This window comes from Habropoda laboriosa, unplaced genomic scaffold (assembly GCF_001263275.1).
Source record: "Habropoda laboriosa isolate 0110345459 unplaced genomic scaffold, ASM126327v1 scaffold70, whole genome shotgun sequence".
NCBI lineage: Eukaryota > Metazoa > Arthropoda > Insecta > Hymenoptera > Apidae > Habropoda > Habropoda laboriosa.
The window spans coordinates 823,734-848,390 of NW_017100198.1; the positions used below are offsets into that span (position 1 = coordinate 823,734).

The 24,657-nt window shown below is 35.3% G+C and overlaps 1 protein-coding gene across 3 annotated transcripts in view; it reads left to right on the top strand.

Moving 5' to 3' along the window:
* The first annotated feature begins 16,414 nt into the window (after positions 1-16,414).
* Positions 16,415-24,657, top strand: part of LOC108570374 (RING finger protein 121) — a 10,789-nt gene continuing 2,546 nt past the window's right edge. Inside the window, exons 1-9 of one of the 3 annotated variants that reach the window (XM_017932228.1) lie at positions 16,415-16,524; positions 16,817-16,851; positions 17,081-17,222; positions 17,306-17,460; positions 17,581-17,809; positions 17,886-18,121; positions 18,219-18,335; positions 20,371-20,466; positions 20,556-21,166. In XM_017932228.1, coding sequence (XP_017787717.1) covers positions 16,498-16,524; positions 16,817-16,851; positions 17,081-17,222; positions 17,306-17,460; positions 17,581-17,809; positions 17,886-18,121; positions 18,219-18,335; positions 20,371-20,440 — 1,011 coding nt within the window. In that variant the 5' untranslated portion in view covers positions 16,415-16,497 and the 3' untranslated portion in view covers positions 20,441-20,466; positions 20,556-21,166. Of the gene's footprint in view, positions 16,525-16,816; positions 16,852-17,080; positions 17,223-17,305; positions 17,461-17,580; positions 17,810-17,885; positions 18,122-18,218; positions 18,374-20,370; positions 20,467-20,555; positions 21,167-24,657 lie in introns of those variants that run through there. The other 2 variants (XM_017932229.1, XM_017932230.1) reach the window with 2 other exon arrangements.

Consider the following 24,657-nt stretch of genomic DNA (forward strand, 5'->3'; position numbering starts at 1 on the left):
ATCTCCAATATCGTTGGAATAAGCTTGCAAGTTTTTTGGAAAATTATTTCAACCCTTTCGTAACCGCATTTTCACTTTTTTCAAAAATTTGTCCTTTATTTACCAATCATCGCGCCTGTAATGGGTCCTAAATTGAGATGAAATTTTTGTTTCGGTACTCAAGTGGGATATATACGTTCTGCTGGTCACGAAAGGGTTAAGTTAAACAGTGTAATAAATAACTGTGACGTAATATCTAATTATAGGAACGTTATAGTTGCTCTTATTTTTTCATTACTTCCATATCAAGTTAAACTACTTTCTTCCGAATTATTAACCCTTTCACAGCGCCAGATTTTAGCAAGTAACGCGGCAAATCTTGTTTTGCCCGTATCGTTTGAAAATTTCTTTTATTAAAGTTAAATGGAAGTGTGTAAAGAGTAAAATTACGGATTAAACATTTGTCAAGGCGCTAGCAGCAACGAAAGGGTTAATCGAGCACAGTCGAAGAACATATCAAAGAGAAAAGATCGCATTTGAGGTATTAACATACGAAACATTGACTATTTCGCGACGTTTTTCATATCTAAAACAATGCACCGATGATCGCCTGGCGTGAATTCCTACTTGATTTAATATTCTACAGTGGACTTGCAATCTAGTTCATTCATGCCCAGTTTTTGCCAGCTTTAAAATGTACATTTCTAAGTGCAAACGCGGCAATGTTAATTATAATTCACGAGAAACTCGCAAGAAACTCTTTTCTTCCGGACATATATCATTGAAGGAACATTCTCATTAATTAATAAGTGGAAGTTTACATGGAATTCTGTTTCGAGCTGCTGATTTCACTCCACTGCAACCTGTTAATTTTCTACAAATTAAAACACACAGATGTCAGTGAACTACGAAGTACATCGAAGAACCAACTAAAATGTACAACTTCGTGCAAATACACTACCGCTCAAAAGTTCCGCCGCGCTCGTTAAAACACAACAGAACTATAAGGAAAAAGTGAATCAGGCGAGAATGATAAATCTCATTCTGTTGAGTTCGATACGAAACTTTGAATTTGATAAACGAAATTGGCCATTCGTCGATTCGAATGAAACGAATTGAATTAAATCACACGTTTGCTTCACTCGATTAATCCTTTGCTTTTCAGTAACGAGTCACATTTGTGCTGTAGATTATGGTTAAAATATGGCAAAAGTGAGTTCTATTTGTAATAAACAGACTGCGGATTTTTATGCAAATTTGTATTTTTCAGAATATAGCAAAGAAAGTAGAACTTTGTTAAAAAATTATTTCACCTACCAGGTATTATGAAAAGCACTATAATTTGTATATTTTTTCATATTACGTGCATTCTGTGCAACTTTGTACCTTTAAATTTCCTACAAATGCATAAAAATCCGCAGTTTAATAATAAACTTAGCTCTAACTGTAGCTTCGGTTCATAAATCTGAGGATTATTAAATACAAAACATACGTAATCCCTTAATGTTCCTCGTTCAACGTATTTCGAAAGCGACGAGTACCTAGAATTAGGATAAAGTACAAGGCAAAGGGTTCAACTTATAAACGATAGTGTATCAGCGCTCTTTGTTTTAAATTACCTACACAGTTCCATCAAATTTCATTTACTTCATCTTTTATCCAAACAGTCGAGATAGAAACGCGTTCAACGCAGCTAATTCTCACAAATGGTACGCCTATGCGTTCACTTTCTTAATTAGTCTCTTTTCTTCTAATTCGCGTTCTACGTTTCGATTTTTATCCCTTCTGTAAACGCGTCAGGCAGAACCGAACTGTACTCGTAATTCTCCTAAGCTGACATATCTACCAAGCGTTTTGCAGTGTTCAACGAAAGAAAACGTTTCGTCAAGCGCGTGCGTTGAATTTCAATCTAATTTCATGCAGAAATAATGAAAAAAGTAATCACGCCTTAATGGCTTGTTACTTAATACTTCGCGGTTACGTACGTACGCGCGATGTTACATGAAATCCGAGGATTCAAGAGTAACAACACGTTAATGAGACTCGAAAAAAGGAAAGGAACTTGATTCAACGATAACCGACAGAATTCGCATTATTATTCTATTCTCCCCGCGGTGAACAAGCAAGAAAACGTGAATGAATTGCTGTTTACCTGTGACAAATATGACACGAAGCAATGCGGCTGGCCTTTGGACTTGAACGCTGGAAATATCCGATTCTTAGTGATAATAGCGAAATCGATTATTCGATGTAATCTAACAAAGCTGGCGTATCGGTATGAAAGTCGACGGTGTTTATATCAATAAACGTATCGCTTTTTCAAATGAATAAAAAATTACAATTGTATCGAATTTTTTATGCTTTTATTTTGCTTCCTTTAATAGTCGTTTAAAATTAAAAAAAAAATTTAACGTTAAAATTAAAAAAAAGAAAAAAATTATTTAACAGTTAAATTTCAGTGTGAAGTAAAGACTGATCATCTGCAAGGAAGTTTCGCTAATTTTCACCTCCAGAATTATCTGATTATATTTTACATCCAACCGTGAATTTCTATAATTTATCATTTTTCCAAGTTAATTTCTTTATTTACTCAACAATTAACCAGCTATTCAATTAATTAGTAATTCCTACAATTTTTCATCAGGCTGCGACTCGTACACAATTTACTAATTACGCGATTAATGCATTCAGAAGAAAACAAATCTGAAGAAACTGCGAAGACGCTAACAATGGATCCGATCAACGCTTTCAAATCGTCATCTTCCCCCCGTTATCGTAACATTTGCCAACCTCGATCGATTTTGCAATTGCTACTACGGTAATTACTCGTAACGCGGATAAGGCAAACCGATGAAATCACAGAAGTCGTCGAGTCGCGGGAAAACAATGGTTAATGAAAATTGAAACGAGGAAGCGGAACACGTAGACAGCATCTTCTATACATCTTCATCAATATTAAACGATGCGCACGATGTCGCTGATGAGGCAAGAAATTTTCTGGCGAACGTCGAGCACCTACGTTCGAGTGGCTGTTACGACATTGTCGATTTTCAACGGCAATTAAAGTCCTTGCACTCTCGGTACGAATGAAATTATTAATCTCATTAATCAGATTAACGATCCGCGATCGGTGGGACGAAATTATCCACGTGATCGCTTTGTTGTACGAACAGTTGACATTTCGTTTGTGATATCCACACAGAAGAACCGGGGGCCAATTAATTCAGGACAATGGATATTCTCAAACAAGTGGATGAGACGAAGTTGTTTGTATTTAGAAAGCTATAGAGAACAGGCTGGCTAGATTGAATAGAATCATTTTCTTTGTACCATTTTCACTAAAATTTTAAGTTCCATCGAAGTGTGTTTCCTTTCGGAGCAGTGAAAATTATGCCAATGCACGTGTATCTTATTCAACGATGTTATACTATAAGTATGCATTTTTTTTATAAAAATGAGAAAACATGGAAAAATGTTCGTATCCTTGTTAAGAACAAGAATTCAGGTACTTCCACGTTGTAGGATCAGCAACGAATAATTTCCCGGAACAAGATAACCTGCGTGGACGAGCCGCTAATTCCACTTTCACGCGTACAGTCGATGGAAGAAATATAGCGTGGTGGTAAAATCGGTCAGGTGTCAAAGTGTACATGTTCGAGGGAATCGACAGAAACCTGAAAAGATAAGGACCTGAAACCTTAGTCAGGGAAGCGGAAGTATGCCGTAGAGGAAGCCCCAATCGAAAAATGTGAAATGCCACATTAACCCTGAGTGTCACTGATAATCTCTACGTTTAAACCTCTATCTCTAATTCTCTAATTTTTAATTCCTCCGTCTCTAATAATTTCCGAGATATTGGACCAAATAAATTTTGACAGATAAAAATGATGGCAAATAGGAAAAATTACGTATCAAATATTTTTTTAAAAACCACATCATATGTAAATTTCATGAAAATCGGCGACACTTGGAGACATTCTTTCTGTGGTCATTTCTTATTCTTTGGGGATAAGAAATTCTGTTCGCTGGCAAATATTCGAAGGCAAAAGCCAGCACTCGCCGTAGAAATTCGAAAGTCTGCCTTGGCTGCCAAATGTATTCGCAAAATACTACTTTTCCCCAACAAGACTTCAGTATTTTCTATCTGACGTAGTCCCAAAGAAGTAAAATTTAAAAATAAATTACTCGATACAAATTTCTTTTTGCAAGCAATAAATAAGGGTTCGCTTCGTGGTCGCAAGCATTTCATATTCTTTTTCTTATGCACAGTATTTTTCACATACAGCAACGGTGATTCTCGAATATCAAATTTAAATGGCATCTACGACAGTAAATAATTTTTCCGAATGTTTTGCACAAAGGAAACAATTCTAACCTAAAATTTTTCAACTTATTGGTCAGAGGAACCGCCTCCTTAGGAGTCTCACGGTTAACCTACGACCTCGCGGTATTTCTTCCACCGACTATACCCACGTTCGAAATATGTAACACGCTCGTGGATCAAGGATTACAATATTCGATTTGATTGACGCGTGTTCGCGCGTAACTTCTAATATAGGCTGACGCTGTTGTTGCCTTTCTATTTGAACCCTACTGGCATCGGAATTTCTATGCAGAAAGCATGCCTGGTATAAACAAACGGTTTTGTGCTTCGACCACTTCACTTGGCACGATTCTACGACCGATGCGCTCCTATTGCGATCTGTTATTAAAATCGCCAACGAGCCCGATGTTTGCGAGCTTTGTTAGAGCAATAGGTAGAACATGGTACCCCGCTTTCACAGAATCTATGAAAATCATTCCGTAATTATAAGTTTCGATAACGACAAGCCGATGTGGTATACGAGAGGGAGCCGCAATTTTACACATCGATGGCGGTTTCGATACGCTGCTCGTTTTCGCGAGAGCGCAATGGATTAGCAGGAAGAACTGCAAGAGAAAATCGAACAGCCACGTTACACACCGTTCCATTCGGATAACCTACTTTCGTTCCTCGGTATGCACGTACCGTCTTCGGAAAGACGTGTCATCGTTTCCACAGATTTATGGTTTCGTAGCGTTGATCTGACTGAAACCACTTTATGGTGTTGCACGAAAGTCTGTCGGTCACCTGTACACCGTGTACTATTTCCTATTCCCCTGTCATATCGCGTTAAATGCCTGAGATATGGTTCACTTGATGACTTTCTGATTTTATTGTGCAGAGTAGAACTCGTGTAATCAATAATGGGAATAAACACTGTAATTTTCCGTTTCTCTTCTGTTTTCATTCGATCGCACAGTATGTACCAAGTAGTTTAACGAATTTCGGGGAACATACGAGCCACTGAGAAGCCGAAGCCATCAAATGAAATTCTTTTTATTTATAAAGAGTTAAGCATCAAGCATGTGTTTGGACACTAAAATTGGAAGAATTTGAAAAAGTGGAGTTAATTTTTTTTGGCTTTCGAGCGGCTCATATAAGATTATGCGAATGCAATGTTCGAGTTACTTCTTGGAAATGAAGTTTTCTGACGCGAATTATAAAAGATGACTAAAAGGTTTCCACGCAAAAAAGATTAGAAGTATGAATTATGAATTGAATTTATTTATCAATCACCGTAATAACCGCAAAGATGTGTATTTCAAGATGTAATCGCCGAGAAGTGCAACTTGTGAAAGCTAATAAAACACATGTACGCGAGTTTGAATAATTGATTCGTCGGATTAGCAATGAAAATTGCGGTACCTAAAAAAACTGACCCAGTTCTCGACTTTTTTTCGATAGAAATACTGTTTCCGTTTCTACATCTAGGACTATTAATCGCGCTTGGCTAATTTTAACAGGCGTTCCATTTGAAAGCAAACTTTGCTCTCGAAAATGAATTCCACAATTTCAACGAATGCTCGACAAAACTGCGAAAAATCTGTCGTCAATGTTTTTCACTCGCGTTGTTAGGGCTTGCGGTTGATCTTTCGATCGTTCAAGCTTTGCCGGTTTTCGCACGTGTGTGCCGACTAATGTTCTAAGGCTACGAAGGACCAGTTTCTTGACTGAAACACTAAGTTTTTATTTTATGTTCTATTTTCTACAACTAATTCAAGATATAAATTCCATTGCGAAGTGAGAGGTCCAAGTGTTTCTCCCGCGAGTTGCAAAGTGTTTCTCCCGCGAGTTGCTAAATGTTTCTGCTGGAGTCTCTGCGGTTTCCCTCGACGGAGGCTCCTATTTTCCTAAAAACACCCTGATTGCTGATTTTTCCTTTTCTAGATCACCAATCAGTTTACTCCGGTGCATCGCAACCTCCCTCCATTTCGCCCTTAGCGCGTTATCTTAGGGTGGGGTAAACAACGACCGGAAAAAGTGTTCGGTGGACGGATGCGTGGGAATCCTGTGGAATCTCCGCTTTTCTAGGCTTTGTTAAAGTCAAGTGGCCCATCGACGTTGGCAAAAGTCGTGGGCCACTTTTCTATTTTCTGTGCGGAGACTCCAGGATTTATGGCAGGGTCTGGTCCTAGGGACTAAGTGTCGCAGGCAACGCAATAAACACTTGTGGTGTTTTGAAAAAGCGATATTTGCCTGCGACGGCGACCACTTGATTCGCTGCCATAAATCCGGCTACAGGAGACGCCTTAACACGCGTCTCGGAGAATATTTAAATTTCTATTCAAATTTATGTACACAGAAAAGCCGGGACACTTTGAATGCTCGTCTGATATTCGCATACCATGTGCAAGCATGTGCTCGCCTATTCAGGAAATCGGTGATCCTCAAAATGGGAAGCAAGAAAAGCGACAGCGATCGAGAGCAGCAGAACACTGCCGCATTAGTGGGAAAAGAACTGTTCGAAATGTCGTTTCTTCAATAGCTGAAATTGCCGAATCGATACCGTATATTAAATTGCGTTCGGTCAACGATTTTTAGACACAATAGTTAAAACGAAGAAGGAATTTCACGTGTATCGAATAGGGAAAAAATTCACAATACAACTGTTTGGACATTATTATCTGATGTGGCGAATAATTGGGACATTTGCGTGATTTTTTTATGTAAGTTTAAATTTGAAAAAACTGCGATAAAAGCTGGTGAAAATATAAATTTAGCATTCGAAGAAGCTTGTGTAAATGTTAAGACACTTCGACGTTGGTGAAAATTCAAGATTGGAGCCAGAAGGGAGGCTAGGTTTAAGAAAAATCATTGAAAAGAATCCACGGTAAAGAGTATGAAATTTTATGGCATCTTCCCCTATTCACTCGACTTTTAAAGTGAAAATGAAGACACTGTAAGAGCAGCGTTCAAAGCTTTTTCGAATTCGAACAGTGACGATTTTTATAAATTTGGAATAATGAAACTCGCTGATCGTTGGGAAAAGTGTGTCGAATCGTGAGGGAATTATGAAGTTTACGCAAAAGTTTCCATTGTTTTTAAATCGATGGCATTGAAAAGCACTGTACGCTTCTTGACTTCTTTACACTTTCACAGTTGGTGTTCATACAGAATATAGTACAAATATTATAACATTAGTATTCTCTCGACAAATAATTATAAATATAATAAAAAATAAACGTACATTCTTCAAAGCAATTTATGGAAACTTTTAAATAAACCTAATATTTTAATTAAATACACTGTTTTTTGAACAAACACAATGTATCTAAAGTTTCGTTTAAAAAACCGATGTTCCATATTCACTAACACACAAATTCGAAAGTCTGCCTTGGCTGCCAAATGTATTCACAAAATTTCAGTATGTTCTACTTTACGCAGTCTCGAAGAGGTGGAATTTCCAAATGAAATTTCAAAATCTATTTTTCATCGAAACCATTACTCCGTACAAGTTTCTTCCATACGAGAGAATTTGAGTTTTTGCAGGCAAGCATGCGACACATGTACCATATACAGTTCGCCATATACAGAGAAAGGAAATGCGCGGGCAATAAATCTGCGCTGGTCTTATTGCGCAATGACAAACGCTTTTTCATCTGATCACCGGTAAAAATAAATAAATCGCGGTCGATCGAGAACGAGAGTAATTTCATTTTACATTTCACTCGAATGGACCGATCTCTAGGAGCTGAATGATTTGGCTAACGCGCAGTTTTGAATGGAAAGTGGCCAATCGCGATAGCAACTACTAGTTGGCATTTAATGACTTCATAGGTGCTAATCGCTCAAATGTTCCGCATTCCACGAATTAATACTTTATTGTCCGTATCTACGTAATACCTTGCTATCACGAACTAACTAACTACGGAACAGCCTTTTTCTTAATTATACCGGGTGCTTCTCGAGTATCTCCATTCTCAACGTTGCAAGTGTATTGTGGCAATTGCAATAACGAAAAGATCGAGTTAATTACATACGAAGAGAGTTATATAAAAATGGAAAATATACATAGTGTGGCTTATTCTACTTCAAATGTCTTACACTATGTTGAGAATAACACGACAAAGTTTAATTAAAAGGATAGAATAGAGGTTAATTTCGAAATTTCACGATCCACTTCGATAAAAATTGAACAAACGTAAATGTTAAACTCTTCTCTTGAAAGTAAAAAGACGCGAAGAGAAATGTATCATTTTCACAGGAAGGAGTGGCAATTCTCTCAATTACATCACGATATGTCATCAGTATTGTGCACGAGGACGCGACGTGCGATCGAGGGCGCTGACAAAATTAAACTTGATCGCGCTTTTCACTTTCCAGCACCCGACAACAATCTTTCCCCGTTTCTTACGAAAGAACGCATCTGTGAGAAAGAGGAAAAGAGATTTTGTTGGTGTCTAATTGCCGCGTAGCTAGCTCGCGGTTGCCAATCTCTCCCCTGGGCGAATTGCGCGGCGCGATCGATCGAAAAAGATGGAATCCCAGCGGAATTAAATAGCAGCCAGATACGTTCGTTTGTTCGGTTAAAAAGACTTCGCATACCGCTGGACGTTCCGCTCGCCTGTCGTGCTCAACATTACTCACGTAACGTCCTTTCGGATAGTTAATGCGTGTTACGTGATTCGACCGTGTACAGGGTGCCTCGAAATTAGTGTCACGCGAAGCGATTGTCGGGCGCGGTTAAAGCCACGAGGAAACTCTTGATTGCTCTTATTTTGACACAGTTTCGGCTGGAATTTCATGCTAACGTACTTCCTTACATTTAAACTATCTGATAACGCGGTTAACACTTTGCACTCGAAGATCTTTTTACTTATATCTTTATACTTATTGCCTTCAAAATTGATGAAATTTTTTTTTTAATTGACAGAAATAAATCATACATATATGGACAAATATATTTTAATTATAATACGTTTCATTAGAAGTTGGTTCTTTCAAACTAGTTATTTAGTATTTATGAGAGGCCTATAGACTTATTGTTCTGTAAAATATTAGCTTTAAGAGAATCTTGGTTAATTATTTACCAAACGGTGAACAATGTTGCTTCTCAGTCGCCACTCGAGTGCAAAGGGTTAATTCGTACCGTATTATAGAAGGATTGCCTGTATACCCAAAATATTAATGCTGCCCAACTATGATAATAATACGACTGTCCGTATAATTAAGAACCACCCCCCGGCTTCACGAATAACTGAAGAAAATAGATACATTATCTGTGCATGTATTTATACGTATATACACTGCGTGTCGTAACTATACAACCACCTGAATATTTTCAATTCCCATATATTGTGGTTAAAATAATAACAAACGAAGTATATCCTGCTTGAAGGCTTATTGAGAAACAATGCTTCCCCAGAAAAGGATAGAGTATTTATAATTCTCGGGGAGGAACAGTAAGAAACTGATTTGTTGTTGTTTCCTAACTATAGAACCATAACTGCAACACATCTTATTGCAACAAAAATAAACTTAGGATAAAATAAAACGAAATTAGAACGATAATTAATCTAATTAGTAGTGCGTAGGCCCTCCCCTATTTTCAACTAACTCATACATATTATGTAAATACGTTATTCACGCATACACATACAGTGAAACTGTAGTTATGCAGCTCGCAGGAATACACTGATCGTTGGTTTTTTCTTCCAAGTTCGGCTGTTCGTTGTGTACTTGAACTCGGTTGCACTGATTCTTGTACACAGCGGCAATTTGTAAGAAATTAGTTCACACGAATGACCTCCTATTCGCTCTTTCTCACTTGTCTTATTCGCCATGATAAGGAAAATTGTAAAGCTAGGCTAAATATGTAAATTGATTGGAAATCCGCGTTGTTCGAGGGAGCACTGTATTTCCTACAAGACTATGGTCGCGAGGTATAAGCGTCGTTCGTCGAGGCACTCGTTCGACTGCTTCGTAAACACCGACTGAGGACGAGTCGTCCTGCCCGATTTCTGCTCGCTGTACGTTCGCAACTGTTCTGGGAAAAATTCTAGGCCTTAACTTCTTAGAACGCGTGATATTTCTTGCGAGCCGAACATAAGAAACGCGAGCCTGGGTCGCTGTACGTACATCGAGCAAAACAAAGCTAGTTGTCCTTGTGAGAGTAAAACTATCGCGAGTTGCTCTCGAGAGTATCTCTCGCGAGTGGACACTGCGTCTGAGAGTGACTGTCCGAGAGTTGCGACTTGTTCTCGAATGGATAGAAAATCATATTGCTGTCAATTTATTAACAAAAAATCACCTGTGAATCGCTGATAAAGAAGGAGAGAGAATGCCGGTAGTATATACCTATACAAGGGAAATTTCCTGTTAATTTCAACCGAAACAGTGTGATGGAAAATTTCGTGCTATATGAGGGTTGTCCAAGTTTATTAAACCTTGCTATATGGAAACTACGTTATACGAAGGCTGTCGCAATTTAAAAATTAAACAATGATGTATTTTTAAAAAATGATTTACTTTAGCTAAAAGTATACAATAATAATTTACACATGCAAGAGAAATTTCTAGATTTATTCAATCACACGCTTTTCACAACCAAACAAATCTAATGTGACAATTGTTTATTAAAAGAAAAGCTAAGTAAAAATTCATGTAAAGCTTTATACTTTCCGATTGAAACATTCTTTGAGCTCAAATTTAAAAGAAATCACGCTTTTACGAGCTTTCTTTTACTTTTTTCAGGTATTCAGACTTTTTTCTGAAATCTTAAAAACTTCCCTTTTCAGAGTGAACAGCAGTACCGAAGAAAAGTTTAGTTTGACTTAACCAAAGATAAATATAAAAATTAACAAAAGAGAGTTAAAATGAAAATTCAACGAAAGAAATGGTTATTAAGGAAAATGGTGAAATAGAGGTTAAAAACCACTGAATGCTGAATGAGGCTGAAAATTATTTATGATATACGGTTACCATTTTTGCATCGTCAGCAAGAGATGGAAATATCCTAAATATAGATGTTATTTAATCATGACATTGTAAAATATCATAAAATATATTGAAAAGTGTACTAATTTCAATGTTTGGACCAAACAAGCATTTTCCATAATGTAATTAGTAATAAAATCTTATCCTCGTATTACATTGCAAGGAATTTTGTTTCGTAATATTTTTCGACGCGTAATAAACAAATCTAAATATTATCTAAGTATTTTTACAAAATAAATAAAGCAAGAATATTTCGTTCAGTAAGCATAAGTAAAAATGATCTGAAAATATTCCCAAGGAATGAAATCTTGGTGTTATCAAAAGCTTGAATGAAATATGATAAATAAAACTCAGACGAATGATTCATACAAACAAATTTGACGATACTCGGCAAACATAAATAAACTCATGTCAAATTTAGTCGTTTCAGCATTTAGGGTATTTTTATCTCTCGCTGGTGGTGCAAAAATTCTAATCGTATACCATAAATAATTTTTCGCCTCATTCTACCTTCCTTAATAATCTTTTCTTTTCTTTTTAATTGAATTTTCAATTCATTAATTTTTACATTTAACTTCAATTAAGTAGAAACTAACCTTATTTTCGACGCTACAATTCACTTTAGAAAAAGGAGTTTGTTGGATTACAGACAAAACATGTACATAAATACCCGAAGAAAGTAAAAGAAAGCTTGTAAAAGCGCGTGAAATAATTTTGTATAGTTAGTTTGTCTAGAGGCGGACTTTCTCGTTGCACATTTTGGATAACGTTAAATTTATGTTTAAAGGAGCGTGCAAGAATCTAATAAACCCTGCGCGTTAGATTTTCACTTTTTATGGGTTTTATACGTGGCTGTGGAACGAGAGAAGGTCGATTTCAACAGGTGGGCTTTCTAAGTTACGCGAGGAAAGGTGAATGAGACGGAAAACGTTCAGAAAAGATACATCGACTATAATAAGCGGAATTCCATTAGATAGAAATAATTACCCTCGAATAATTCTAATACACGACACGAGTCAGAAAGAAAATTCAAATATCGACGATATTTCATACTTTCAAAGGTAAACAGATTATTGTAAAAAGGTAATTCACACTAACGTAGTTTCTTACATTTCGTACACACGAAGTTACTTTTAAAAAATAATTTGCTTCAACTTGAAATTGTACAATAAAACTTTATACACGTGCAAGCTTTCTTTTACTTTCTTCCGGTATTTAGAATTCTCAAGGTAATTCGTAAATGAACGATTAAAATATTTCAATTATTGAAATTATTAAAAATTCAACATTTTAAAAAGATCGTAATATTACATTAAACGTGTATTGTTCTTTTACATTTAATATTTGAAAAGATTTTATTAAGAAGCAATGTGTAGTATATTCAACGTTAAAGAAACTGTTGTATTAAAACGAGTAAGTAATAGAAATAATTTAGATAATGAGCAAGATTTTAATTATATTCTCGAGAAATGCATGCCTGTCGAGAGTAATATCGATTAAGGTTTTGCGGATGGTTAATATGTATCTTTCGGTGCATATAGTAAACAGTACATACCATGATTCACGAGGATATATCGCGTCTCTAACTCATTTCCAGAATTACTATCACCGCGAGTTAACCGCAAAGACGGCTTCAACGTATCCCACACATGATACATATTCACTTTCATACTCGCGATAAATATCACTTTCAAATTTCTAATCGACCGGTAGGCTGATCTGTTATTAAACGGATTTGCGTTAAAGAAGTGACGGTATAGCGAATTAAAAACGCAATTTGGAAATTTAAGTCTTCTGACATTTTTTATTTTCCCCCTTTTTCCGGTTTTCAAAAGTGAAATTGTGTACAAGTAATAAATATTCGAACAACTAATTTAAAAAATGTATATATAATAATAACAACAATAATGTCTTGTATTATCTTCAGAATGTCAAAAAGATTTTTTTAAATTGTCCCAACAAACTTTTATTCGAATATTTACAAATTTATCATGCACAGAAAACAGTAGATTATTTTCTGAGAATTACTTTCACTTTTAAAAATTGAAGATTAATAAAAAGAAATATAAATTATATTATATTCGCGTTTGTATGTTTTATTTACAAAAAAAAGAAAAATAATTGAATTTTGTTATTAACGAAATTCTCTAGGAAAATTGTAGCCACGTAATGTACGAATAAACGTGTATAATTTTTTGACATCAAATGGAATGGTAATGCTGACCGTGACCTTCTAACCATAATGCACCTTATAAGGTATTATGCTATTGTGAAAAACGGCCATTACTTCGTGAGCTAATTCGATCATCGATGAAATGATATAACGTTGTGGTCACGTTAATGATTCGACGCAAAAGCAAAAGGAAATACATATTTACTTCTATACTAGCGAACAGAAATGAAAAAAAAATAGCATAGAAAACACATTGTAAACATAACATTGTGTTTCTCGGAATTAGAAATTTACGTTTCATCGACCTTTTGCATTCTTCAAGCTAGGCTATTGTGTTGCACACTTTGTAACAAAAGTATTTCGCAATTACGAAATCTTTTCGGTAGAGAAAATTTATTTGTAATATACTTTCTTCTCTTTTAACGCTGTCGTACTGTTTCTGATTACAATTTTCTATTAAATTATTCATCTTACAGAATTATCCATAAATGCGTTCCCCTTTCGCCTAGGTCATTATAATAACTAATATTTGAATAATAACCTCTATTTCCATTAGCATATTATAATACATACAGAGTTATATCCCACGTGTCGTAACATAATATTCTCCCTACATTGTTACTACAAATAATTTGCAATTCTATTTTTAAACTTGAATATTTGTAAAAAAGTCATTCTTAACCTAGGGCCATTTGTACCCGTTTACAGGTAATGTCGAAGCACTATGTACCAGTCGGTAAAAGTGGTTCGCACAAAATCATGCGGAAAGACAGTACGTACGTATACTAACAAGGAATGTGATAGCGTGGACCCGAGACTAAGAACGTGGTGAGAGTACGGAAACTTGGATAGCCGCCAATTTATACAACATCCAAACGGTTGAGCTACGAGGATTTTGCTCCTTTCGAGTTCTTTGACTGATTCAGCGTAAAGTAGAAGCCACGTAACTTACATTCAACAAACACTTTTTCCTCGAGGATATAAATTGAATTGAAGCTAATCCGAAATCAAACAGCAATTTTTGTTCCATCTGATGGTAATGTACTCTCGAAATTACCATTGAATTCTTTCCTTTCTATTTCACACGAATTACGTACGATTCTATCCATTATTAATTTCAAGTTAACACTAATTAAACCAATGTGTATACGTCATGTCAGAATACCGATTAAAGTCAACGGTTAGAGTAAGTTAGAATAACGAATGACAAGGTAGACAGGTTGTGCTTATAGTATACGTTTTCTAGTGAAAAATTCTAGATACGTAGCAACAGATAAATGTGATTTACGATTCGATATTTGATCTATCAGTCAGGTGGAAATCGAAGGTAAAACTATCGACCCAATTCGTCTCTGCTTCTTTGCCAAAAGCATTACGTACTGACAACACTTTTTCAATGTATTGGGACTACCTGTTAAAGGAGACGAGCTAAAAAAATTTCCGCTACTTACTATAGGTAAATCGCGTGATTAAGTTACAAGAGGAAAGAATGCGAGGTTTGTTTCAGAGGTTGATGTTTCATCCAGGAAACGAGTTTACTTGGAAAGGATAGGCGAATGATATGTATCCTAGTATATATAATAATTTTTCTAATAATACCTACGATATCGTTTTGAATTATGTTACATTTTAAGACATTGTATGTGGTAAACAAGGAAAAGAATGTGATCTACTTTTCACAGAATTTGTCAAAGGTGACTTTGACAAATGTTAAATATACAACGTATGTGTAGTTGATATTTTCATTAGGAAATTTTCAGGAATGTTTTATCAAATTGTACGAAATTGGTTAAACGACAGTCGTACATAACTGTTTTTGTGTTAAAGACGAGACATGTGAGTTCATTGGCGACAATCCTCGTACAATCTGTCGGCAATATGTGCGACAATTTGACAAGCGCAAAAAACCCTCGTGAAACACGCGCACTTTCTGCATGGTGTGTTCTTACTCACCGAAAGCAATTCCTCGAGGCAAATGAACCGACGAGCGGCGATATCCTTTCGGGGCACCGAAACTAACCAAAAATCGTATCCCCGTGTACGAAGCGAAACCAATCACGACACTGTATCACTCACTGAATCCGCAAACGGCGCGCGATCGGATGACACTTTCGACGCGCGATTTTACGGCTGTGGAATTTCGTCACGTCGCGCCTTTTCTCAAGAAACGGTACAAACGCTCATATTGCTGCTTCGCAGAGTGAATTACCAGCTTCCCTCTCTGACCAGCAGCGATGGGCGTGGTTTAACTCCGTCGACACTCGAACAAATACGAACGTATACGAGTATCCTGCATTGGTAGACAGCTCGGTCGATTCACATCCATGCAAGAAATTTATAGCAAATCAAATTTGCGCGTGCAATTTAAATAAAATATTTATTAAGCGAAACTATAAAACTATAGGAAATGATTAAATTAATGAATTACTGGCATTATTATATTTCGTAAGCTAATTTTACTTTACGAGTTTATATTAGGTAAGAAGAACATACGTAATATTGTAATTCACGATATATTTAAAAAAATATAAACACTGTTTACATTTACTGTTCTATTGTAAAGATTTTGGTAAAATAATGAATGAAAATAGCACACTGATTATTGACTGATAATTTTGTAAACTCTTCGTAATAATATTTATCAATTATAATTATTGTAACTTGAATAGCGTTTTAGTTCTATGTGCATGGTTGAATAAAATAAATGTAACGTCATCAAAATGGCTGGGAAAATTTGTTTTAGCGCGAAAGCTAAAAAATATTTTCGTTTTATATTTTCATCACTGGTTTATTCTAAGAACATACTCTCCTTTTAAATACACTTAATCCAAGAACATAATAACAGTACATTACAGAAACAAATTAATATTCGCTTATTCTTTGTACAACTACTTGGATTAGTATGAAACATTTATCGTTGCTGCTTATCACGTCGATTTTGTACAAATGTGAATAGTACTTTACTATGTCTCCAAAGAGTCTTTGCTATATAATGTCAGTTTATTAAAATATATTTTATAAGTGTTAGCTTAATATACTGTTAAATATGCATTCACACGTGCTCCCAAATAAGGTATAACTTCGTTTAAAATGAAGATATGTTTATATTATATATTGTTGTAATGTACACGTTAGCCATGCTTACACAAATATAACCTTCAAGAACGATAATTTTGTTGAAAAAACATTTATATAACTTAATGAACATTGTATTACTTTTAAGTGTATTATTCGTTATTGATTGCAAGCAATTCTTAATTCGTACAATAGTCCGATTATTATTTTTGAGGGGAAATGATCAACTGTACTTGTTATATTTACATTATTTAACCTGTTTAAGTAAATGCCCATATGTTTTATTTTAGAGTGAAGATGAGATGACTGTGGAAGAAAAATGGAGGTAAATACTAATATATTTCCAAAGTAATTAGAATAATTTAATGTATATAAAAAATAATATTTTTGGTACTAGAACTACATTTCTTATGCCAAACCATATATAAAAATGACAGATTGAGTTTTGCAGATGTTTATTCATTTCTTATATGTTATTTATGATTTTTTCATTCTTTTATTTTACAGTTGTTAAAATGGATTATGCATAATAATGAATTTCTTTTTAATTTTAGGGTACAACATATAAGGATGCATGAGCAGCATCAGGGACATGAGTCAATGCATGCTGAAATGCTACTTATTTTATTATTGACATTGTTAATAGCACAGGTTGTATTAGTTGAATGGAAAAAAGTACATTATAAATCATATCAGGTTAATGAAAGTTCATATTTTCTAATATAATGTAAAATGCATTTTTTCTTGGTCTGTTTCAAACATGTAATACCTGTTTTTAGCTTGTTACTTTAATTGCTATGTGGATTATTCCATTTGGATTAAGTTTAAAAAATCATTGGTGGAGGTTTATATTTTTCTGGTTAGTAACATCTTGTATAACAGGACTGATAGTAAGAAAAGCTATTCAGCAACCTATAGCAGGTACAACTCCAAGGTAAGTCTATCTTTATAAATTTATGCATAGTAATGTGTTAAGTATATTAGTGAATTTGATAAATTTGTAATTTGTGCATTTGTATAAATTTAATAATTCACTAAATCCTTTTCCTTGTAGATTGGTGTACAAATGGTTTCTTTTCATATATAAGTTAAGTTATATATTGGGTATTATAAGTTATGTTATAATGGTGGCCACACTGTTTGGATTACATCTTGTATTTGAAGTCAAGGCAAATGTATGGATAGATTTTTGTGTTCTTTTGCTGTTTTATGGTCTTTATTTTGGAGTGTTAGCACGAGATATTGCAGAGATATGTGCAGATAAAATGGCTTCACATATCGGAGTATGTATAAATGAATTAAGTATTATATTTATGATACATTTTAAGCAAATAATGCAATGTATTGAATAATTTTCAGTATTATGTGCCAGGCCATATGCCAACAAGAACTTTAGAACCCGGTGTGTGTGCAGTATGTGGAAATAGACTTTTAGTGTCAGAATATGAACCTGGTGTTATTGAGAACACATATAAACTTAGTTGTGACCATGTGTTTCACGAATTTTGTATCAGAGGATGGTGCATTGTGGGAAAGAAGCAAACGTGTCCGTATTGCAAAGAAAAGGTTGATCTTAAGAAAATGTTTTGCAATCCGTATCCTTTTTTAAATGATCTCCGACATTATTGTAATTCGCCTTTAATATTTTTTTCATATTATCGATGTCTATTTATGCCTTAATAATGTATAAAGATGGGAACGACCTCATGTTTTGTATGGCCAACTGTTAGATTGGATCAGGTGGTTAGTTGCTTGGCAACCATTAGTTTTGTTTCTCGTTCAAGGTATCAATTGGGGCCTAGGCCTCGAGTAAGTAGTATTGTAATAGGGTAATTGAATTGCACTTAGGACACCATTCTGTTTCTGTAAAACTAATGATTTATTTATGTAAACAAGTCTCAGTTTGTATTTTTATATACATAGACGCTATTTGTTATTTATAACAACGAATTCTATTTCGAATTACGTAATTCCAGTCTAACTTGTGATTAATCTTTTAATTAAATTCAATGCCAACGTTTGCTAGCATGGATAATGTAAAAAAATAAAATGTTACTCCTGTATTTAGTTAGATTTTTCACGATTTATGTAACACCTATTGATAGTTCTTACAAAGAAACTTTTTTTTACTATGTATATGAAAGTCTTCATATTCTCGTTTAATTCATTTTATACAAAAATAATTTTTTTTTTTTAAATGATTGTATGACACTCATTACAAATGTATTTTAATTTAAATGTGCATTTTTAAATACGCATATGCATATAAACCATAGTTATCCGAATTAACTGAAATTTACTCATGAATTTCATAAACGATTCCGCGTCTTATATAATAAAAAAAACAGAATTGACAATTGGAAAAAAAAGTTTCGTTTTAATTTGTACTTTAGTATTGACGTATGTGGTGCAAAAATTTAAGTGCATCGTGTGAATGTTTTCTAAAGGAGTTCAATTCGGATAATCTATATTGAAACATTTCATTGTATTATATGTGTAAAAATATTTTAAATTGCTACGAGGGTGATAGGAGCTTACTATATCATGCTTTTGTCATTCTACTCCCCTACTCAAACTAGTCAAAGATTGCATTTTAGTTAATCAAATTACATTTTGTGTGGTATACTTATTATCAATAATAGTTTTTGAAGATATGCACTAACTGTATTCTGCCTAGTGTTAATGGAATCTGTTGCTAATTGTAACTACATTTTTTGTAAATTTTAAGCCTACGAAACCGTTACGTACATTAGAATAAATTAAAATATTTCTTAAAAGCTGGTTCGATAATTATGATCTCGCTTTTCTATATCAAAAAAGAAAAAGGCTTTGTTTAACAAAATAATCTCTAAAAGAGGCAGGTTATTAGAAAATATTAAATGCAGTATTTCTCGACCAATAAAGAAACAGAATTATATTTAGCAATAGAAGTAAATTACTTGTGATATTCCTATAAGTATTACGTCGGATATTTGCATTTATTTCTATATTATAAAATATTTACAAGTGCATTATCATTCTTTTTTGTTCTATTATTTCTACTAGCAAAACGGTCTTGCTATCAAATATTTTCATACGCAAAAGAAATAGTGAAATAGATAAAAAAAAAAACGTTGGAATATTTCGATTTTTAATTTTAGTAAAAGTCATTATGTTAGATAGTACGTGCATATTTAACAAAATTAGCATAGTAATGAATCGTTGGAATAGGTTTTTTTTTTATGATTGTCGAACATGTTCTTACAACAAAGCAAATTGCTCAATTTTGAAAAAGTTGGTGCGTATCGTCGCCATTCGTAAACATTAAAATTTTACAAAAAAGGAAGCATGTGCGTATATTGTACTCTTGTAAAGTAAAGAAAAAACTGTACGCATATTGTACAAAATGATACTTGAAGATTCGATTATGCGACGATCAAATTTTGGATATCGTCTAAGAAAAAAGAAAAAAAAAAAACATACAGAACTGAACGAATTTCTTTTTTATCATTTTCATTTTATAAACGAACAGAGGCAATTGCGTGACCATTGTAAATATTTCAAAGGGAATTATACAAACTGTAGGAATCGAAGCATAAGAGAACGTTGTTCCACAATAAATGATGTACAAAAAACATACCAAGTTCATGTAAAATTTATTTCTCATCAATAAAGATTATATAAAACAGTTGATCGGTAGGAACTGTTAACAATTAGAATTTACTTTTAACCACAGGCGTCAGATCTTTTTTACCATTCCATTGCAATCTCTCCTCGACTCATAGTTATTTCCATACGGCTAAGTCAAACAGAACACAATAGGCTCGTTTTCTAACTCGTTTCACGTTCTTTCTAACTTTTCCAGAGTAACGGAAGATTCTAACTTTGACAACGGAAACGTGAACACGACGAGTCTAGGGATCGATATACGTTAATACCTATAAATCCTCGTCCATCAATCGTACGTATCGTATTTTGTCACACGTAACCGAGTTAAATGGAAAAAATCCAGCGTGCTCGTTTTATAATTTGGCCTTAATTGTTGCAAAGGTAACAAGCGCGTGCCGAGACAGGTGCGAGATCTAAAGGGGAGGATGTGAATCTCGTTGGACACGCATAGATAGAATCCAACTGCGGGCTTATACGAAAAGAGAGAGAAAAAAAAAGAAAGAAAGAATGAGTAATGACAACTCTGTCAGTGATGTTACTAAAAGTCTTTAATTAATAATTCATCATTATTCGTTAGCAAAAAACAACTTTTATCACATCACGCATTCATAGGTACTTCTTCTTCAGACCTTCGGACTTGTTTAGCGAGAGCACCAGATACATTTTATATGTATATATTCATTTATACACTTATTACTAAAAACCTCTCGCTATTGTCGTGGGGGAGAGAAACTGTGCGACAGGTGAGATACAAGGCAGGCGAGGTGTGGTGAGAAAGAACATTTAACAGACGTGTTTTGTATAAAAACACGGGGGCCTGAACACGGATTTAAGAAAGAAAAAAAAAAAAGAGAGAAAGAAGTAAAGAAAAAAACAGATGACAGAGGTGTGAAACAATCGGTTTTAGACAAAGTTTTGGCTGTTTGGTGGGTTCAGACGCCACGAATACGATGGGACTGAAGGGATGGGTCAAAGGGCAGACAATCACAAACACGGGGAAATTTTATAGATATATTTATTGAGTACTTAGCGTGTAAGAGTATAGAATATATGTTACCTTATCAGTTAAATATCATTACATGGTAATCATTATATAATGATGTAGTCTTTAAAATAAACCTCGCGCGGACAGACTGCGCGTGTTGTGTGTGTTTTCTTTTTTTTTTTCATTTGTGTTGTTGTAGAGTATTTACATAATGATCGCAATAATTAATATGTACAATTCTTCACGAAAGGACAAAACGGAAAAATTACAGAAGAACGGACGAACTGCGATGAGCGCCTATTTAAAAAAAAAAAAACGCGGCTTGATAAGAGGCGTCCCATGGAACCTTCCTCCTATAATATTCAGTTTTTTTTTATTCATCCGTGTTCCGCGCTCGCCGACAACGAATCGCGAGGAAGGAATCATTGTTGCTTGTTTATTGTTTTCCTATGTTTTCCATCTTTTTTTTTTCCTTTTTCTTTTGCGTTCCTTTCGTTTTTTTTTTCACATCGCTTTTAGATCAACCGTACTCTATACGAAAAAAGTATAAAGGGCGCTATTATCGCGGTGAGTTTTTTGTTTTTCGTTTTCTTTTGTCGTGTGTATGATGTGTGGCTTTCTTCTGCACGGAAACTATCGCTATCGATACTTCTGCGGTTACCCTAAAAAAAAAAAATCGTCAACATCGATGTTGCGGTTATGTCCGATTCTTGCTTGATTCGTCGACCCTTTTGTCTCTACGAGCAATAGGAAAAAACAAACCGTTGCCATTTCGATTACTGTATAAATACACATGAGACACAGTCTTCCCGCGCAGTAATCGAAAATGTCAACGGAATAATTAAGAGAAAAAAGAAGAAAGAAAAAGAACGCACCGAATGTTCTCAACGACGACGACGTGCGTTCTTTTTATATTGTATATGTACAAAAAGACAAGCGACACGTGCGAACCGATCGCCAAGGTTTGCCTCGTGTCGCTTTAGGAAAAAGGGAAAAACAACGAGACACACCGGTGACGAACAAAATTTCTAATACTCTCTCATATAGTCGCTGATCGTGGGCGACGACGCGAGGTCTTCCAGGAATTCTTTTCTTCGAGAATTCGTTCGTTCGAAGTAAACAAAAATAAAGAGGAGAACGAAAAAAACTACGCGCACGATTTCCCCTCAGCTATCGTTTAACACAATTCGTTATATATTAATTTATTATAATAGCTCTCGCTCATTCTTCGTCACTCACTCACACTTTTTCCTCACGCGAACACGCTTCTCTTTTTCACCTGACACGACTGTCTCTCTCACTCTCTCTCTTTCGTTCTTTCTTTCTCTCATCCAGACACAATAGATCCTTTTTTCTCTTCTTTTAAAGAGACATACACGATAGTTATGAAGTATTGCTTTCTTTTAGTCGCGTGCCGATCGCGGTTCGCCCTCCAACCGAGTCACAGCGGACGGTTTCCCGTCGACGGCGAAGATTCGTGTCGAGCATAACAATAATTAATTTCGCACCCTACCACGGGATGGAGCCTCTGCGAGAATTCTGCGATCTCTCACGTATGCGTGTGTACGAACGTAAAACGTTAATTTTTCCACGTGAATAGAGTAAGATCGACGAATTAAGTAACAAAAAAAAATAACACGTTCGTTGGAACTTTCATTTATTCATCACTGTGGACGTATTTATTTTCGTTTATTCTTTTATTCTTTGCTTTTACACGGGCAGAATTCTCACGGTTGCTGTTTCACTCGAAGGTGATCAATGCGCTAAGCGTAAAGTTAACTCGAGTACACAGGACCTTCTTGAACGTCGTATCGTTTCTCTGTTGGTTTCTTTTTCTCTCTCCCTTTTATACTAAAAAACGTATCGCGTTTCGCGTATAGACGAATACACATAGAAAAGTGTTTATTTATTTTTCTTTCGTTTTGCTTAATCGTTTCGCAGTATTTGTCAGCTCTTCTTCTCAATCTCAGAGCTTACATATACCATTGTATGTTGCATGCTGAGCATCTAGAACGCTACTACATTGCGGATGGCAGGTAACGGCGAGTTAACGGACAAATCAGACAAGCACCGTATAATCACGAATAACGTGTCTCTCGTGATATTCGATGATAATATTTCTCGGAGAGGGAAAACAATCGTCAAGAATTGGCGACGATGGAAAAAACAAAGAAACAGAACCGTGCAATCGAGAGGAACGTCGGAAAGGAGATGAATGTTAACGAGTCGAGCCCGAGGCTGTCAGCGGCTCAACGCTAAAAGGGCTTCTTCGAAAGTAGGAACGAATACGAAAATTCGTGATAAGTGTTACGTTATAAATACGAGTTAGAGTCGTGTTATTTCGCGACAATATATCGGGAGAGATATCGAAAAACGGTGGATCACAGACTGATATGCCTCGTGTTACCCCGGGCTCTGTCTCATCGATCAAAATGGTGGAAAGAACGAGGGAAAAGAAATTCGCGATAACGAATACTACTATCTATCCGACGCGCGAAAATCGAGGGCAATTCGGTAAACGGAAATGGAACCTGTCGCGCGTTTCTTGAAAACGAAGTGAAAGAGAAGGGATCGTCGTCGAAAAAACGAGAAAAAAGAAAAATGAACGAATTTCGAATTTTCATGATCGATCACCGGGGCGAGAGAAACTATTCAGATAAAAGGTCAGGGTACCGCGTGTCGTTTGACCATCACTTTCCGTTACTTTGTAGAAAAAATGCATTGTTCTTGCAACGTGGACGCGAATCTACTGTAACTTTTTTTGCGTGGGTTTGCGGCACACTGGCTATACACAACGGATATGTACAGCGGCTTTTATCAGTTTTTTTTTTTCCTTTCATTTATTGTTATAAGGTTTCACCTAGCACACACGTCTTAAACACCATTTACTAAATCCCTCGTTTATAACTCGTCAACTAGTGTACGTTTACGTTTTTTTTTTCCTTTACTTCGTTAATTATGATTATGTATGTTTTTTTTTTCGCTTTAAATCCACCGTACAACTACCCGGAACGCAACGTGGCGGAGCGACGCGGCTCCGCCGCACGTCGGCTCGCTATTTCTCTATACTTTTTTTTTTTTTTCTTTTAATATTTACTTTATACGTACGTATTATATCGCATCGTTTAATTCTTTCCCTTTTTTCTTCACCGTCTTTTACTTTCTATGTCAGTTTTTTTTTCACCTTTGTTCCGCTCTCATTCTTTCAGTTCAACTCTCTCGCTCGCTCACTCTCTCTCTCTCTTCATCTTTTTCGCCTACACCTCGTTCCGAAAAAACCACAGAGCTCGATCTCTACATTTTTTATACGTCATTTTTACTGTTTTTTTTTCTCTTTTTTTTTGCCATTAATTACCCAATACCGATAAACACCGACGAGTTCAATGTTACATTCTTATTACAAGAGAGGAGGATTTGTTTGTTTACTTTTTTTTTTTCCGTTTAAAGAAGTTCTCATATCTCGATGGGGCGCAGGGTTGTTCCTTTTTTTTTTTCCAC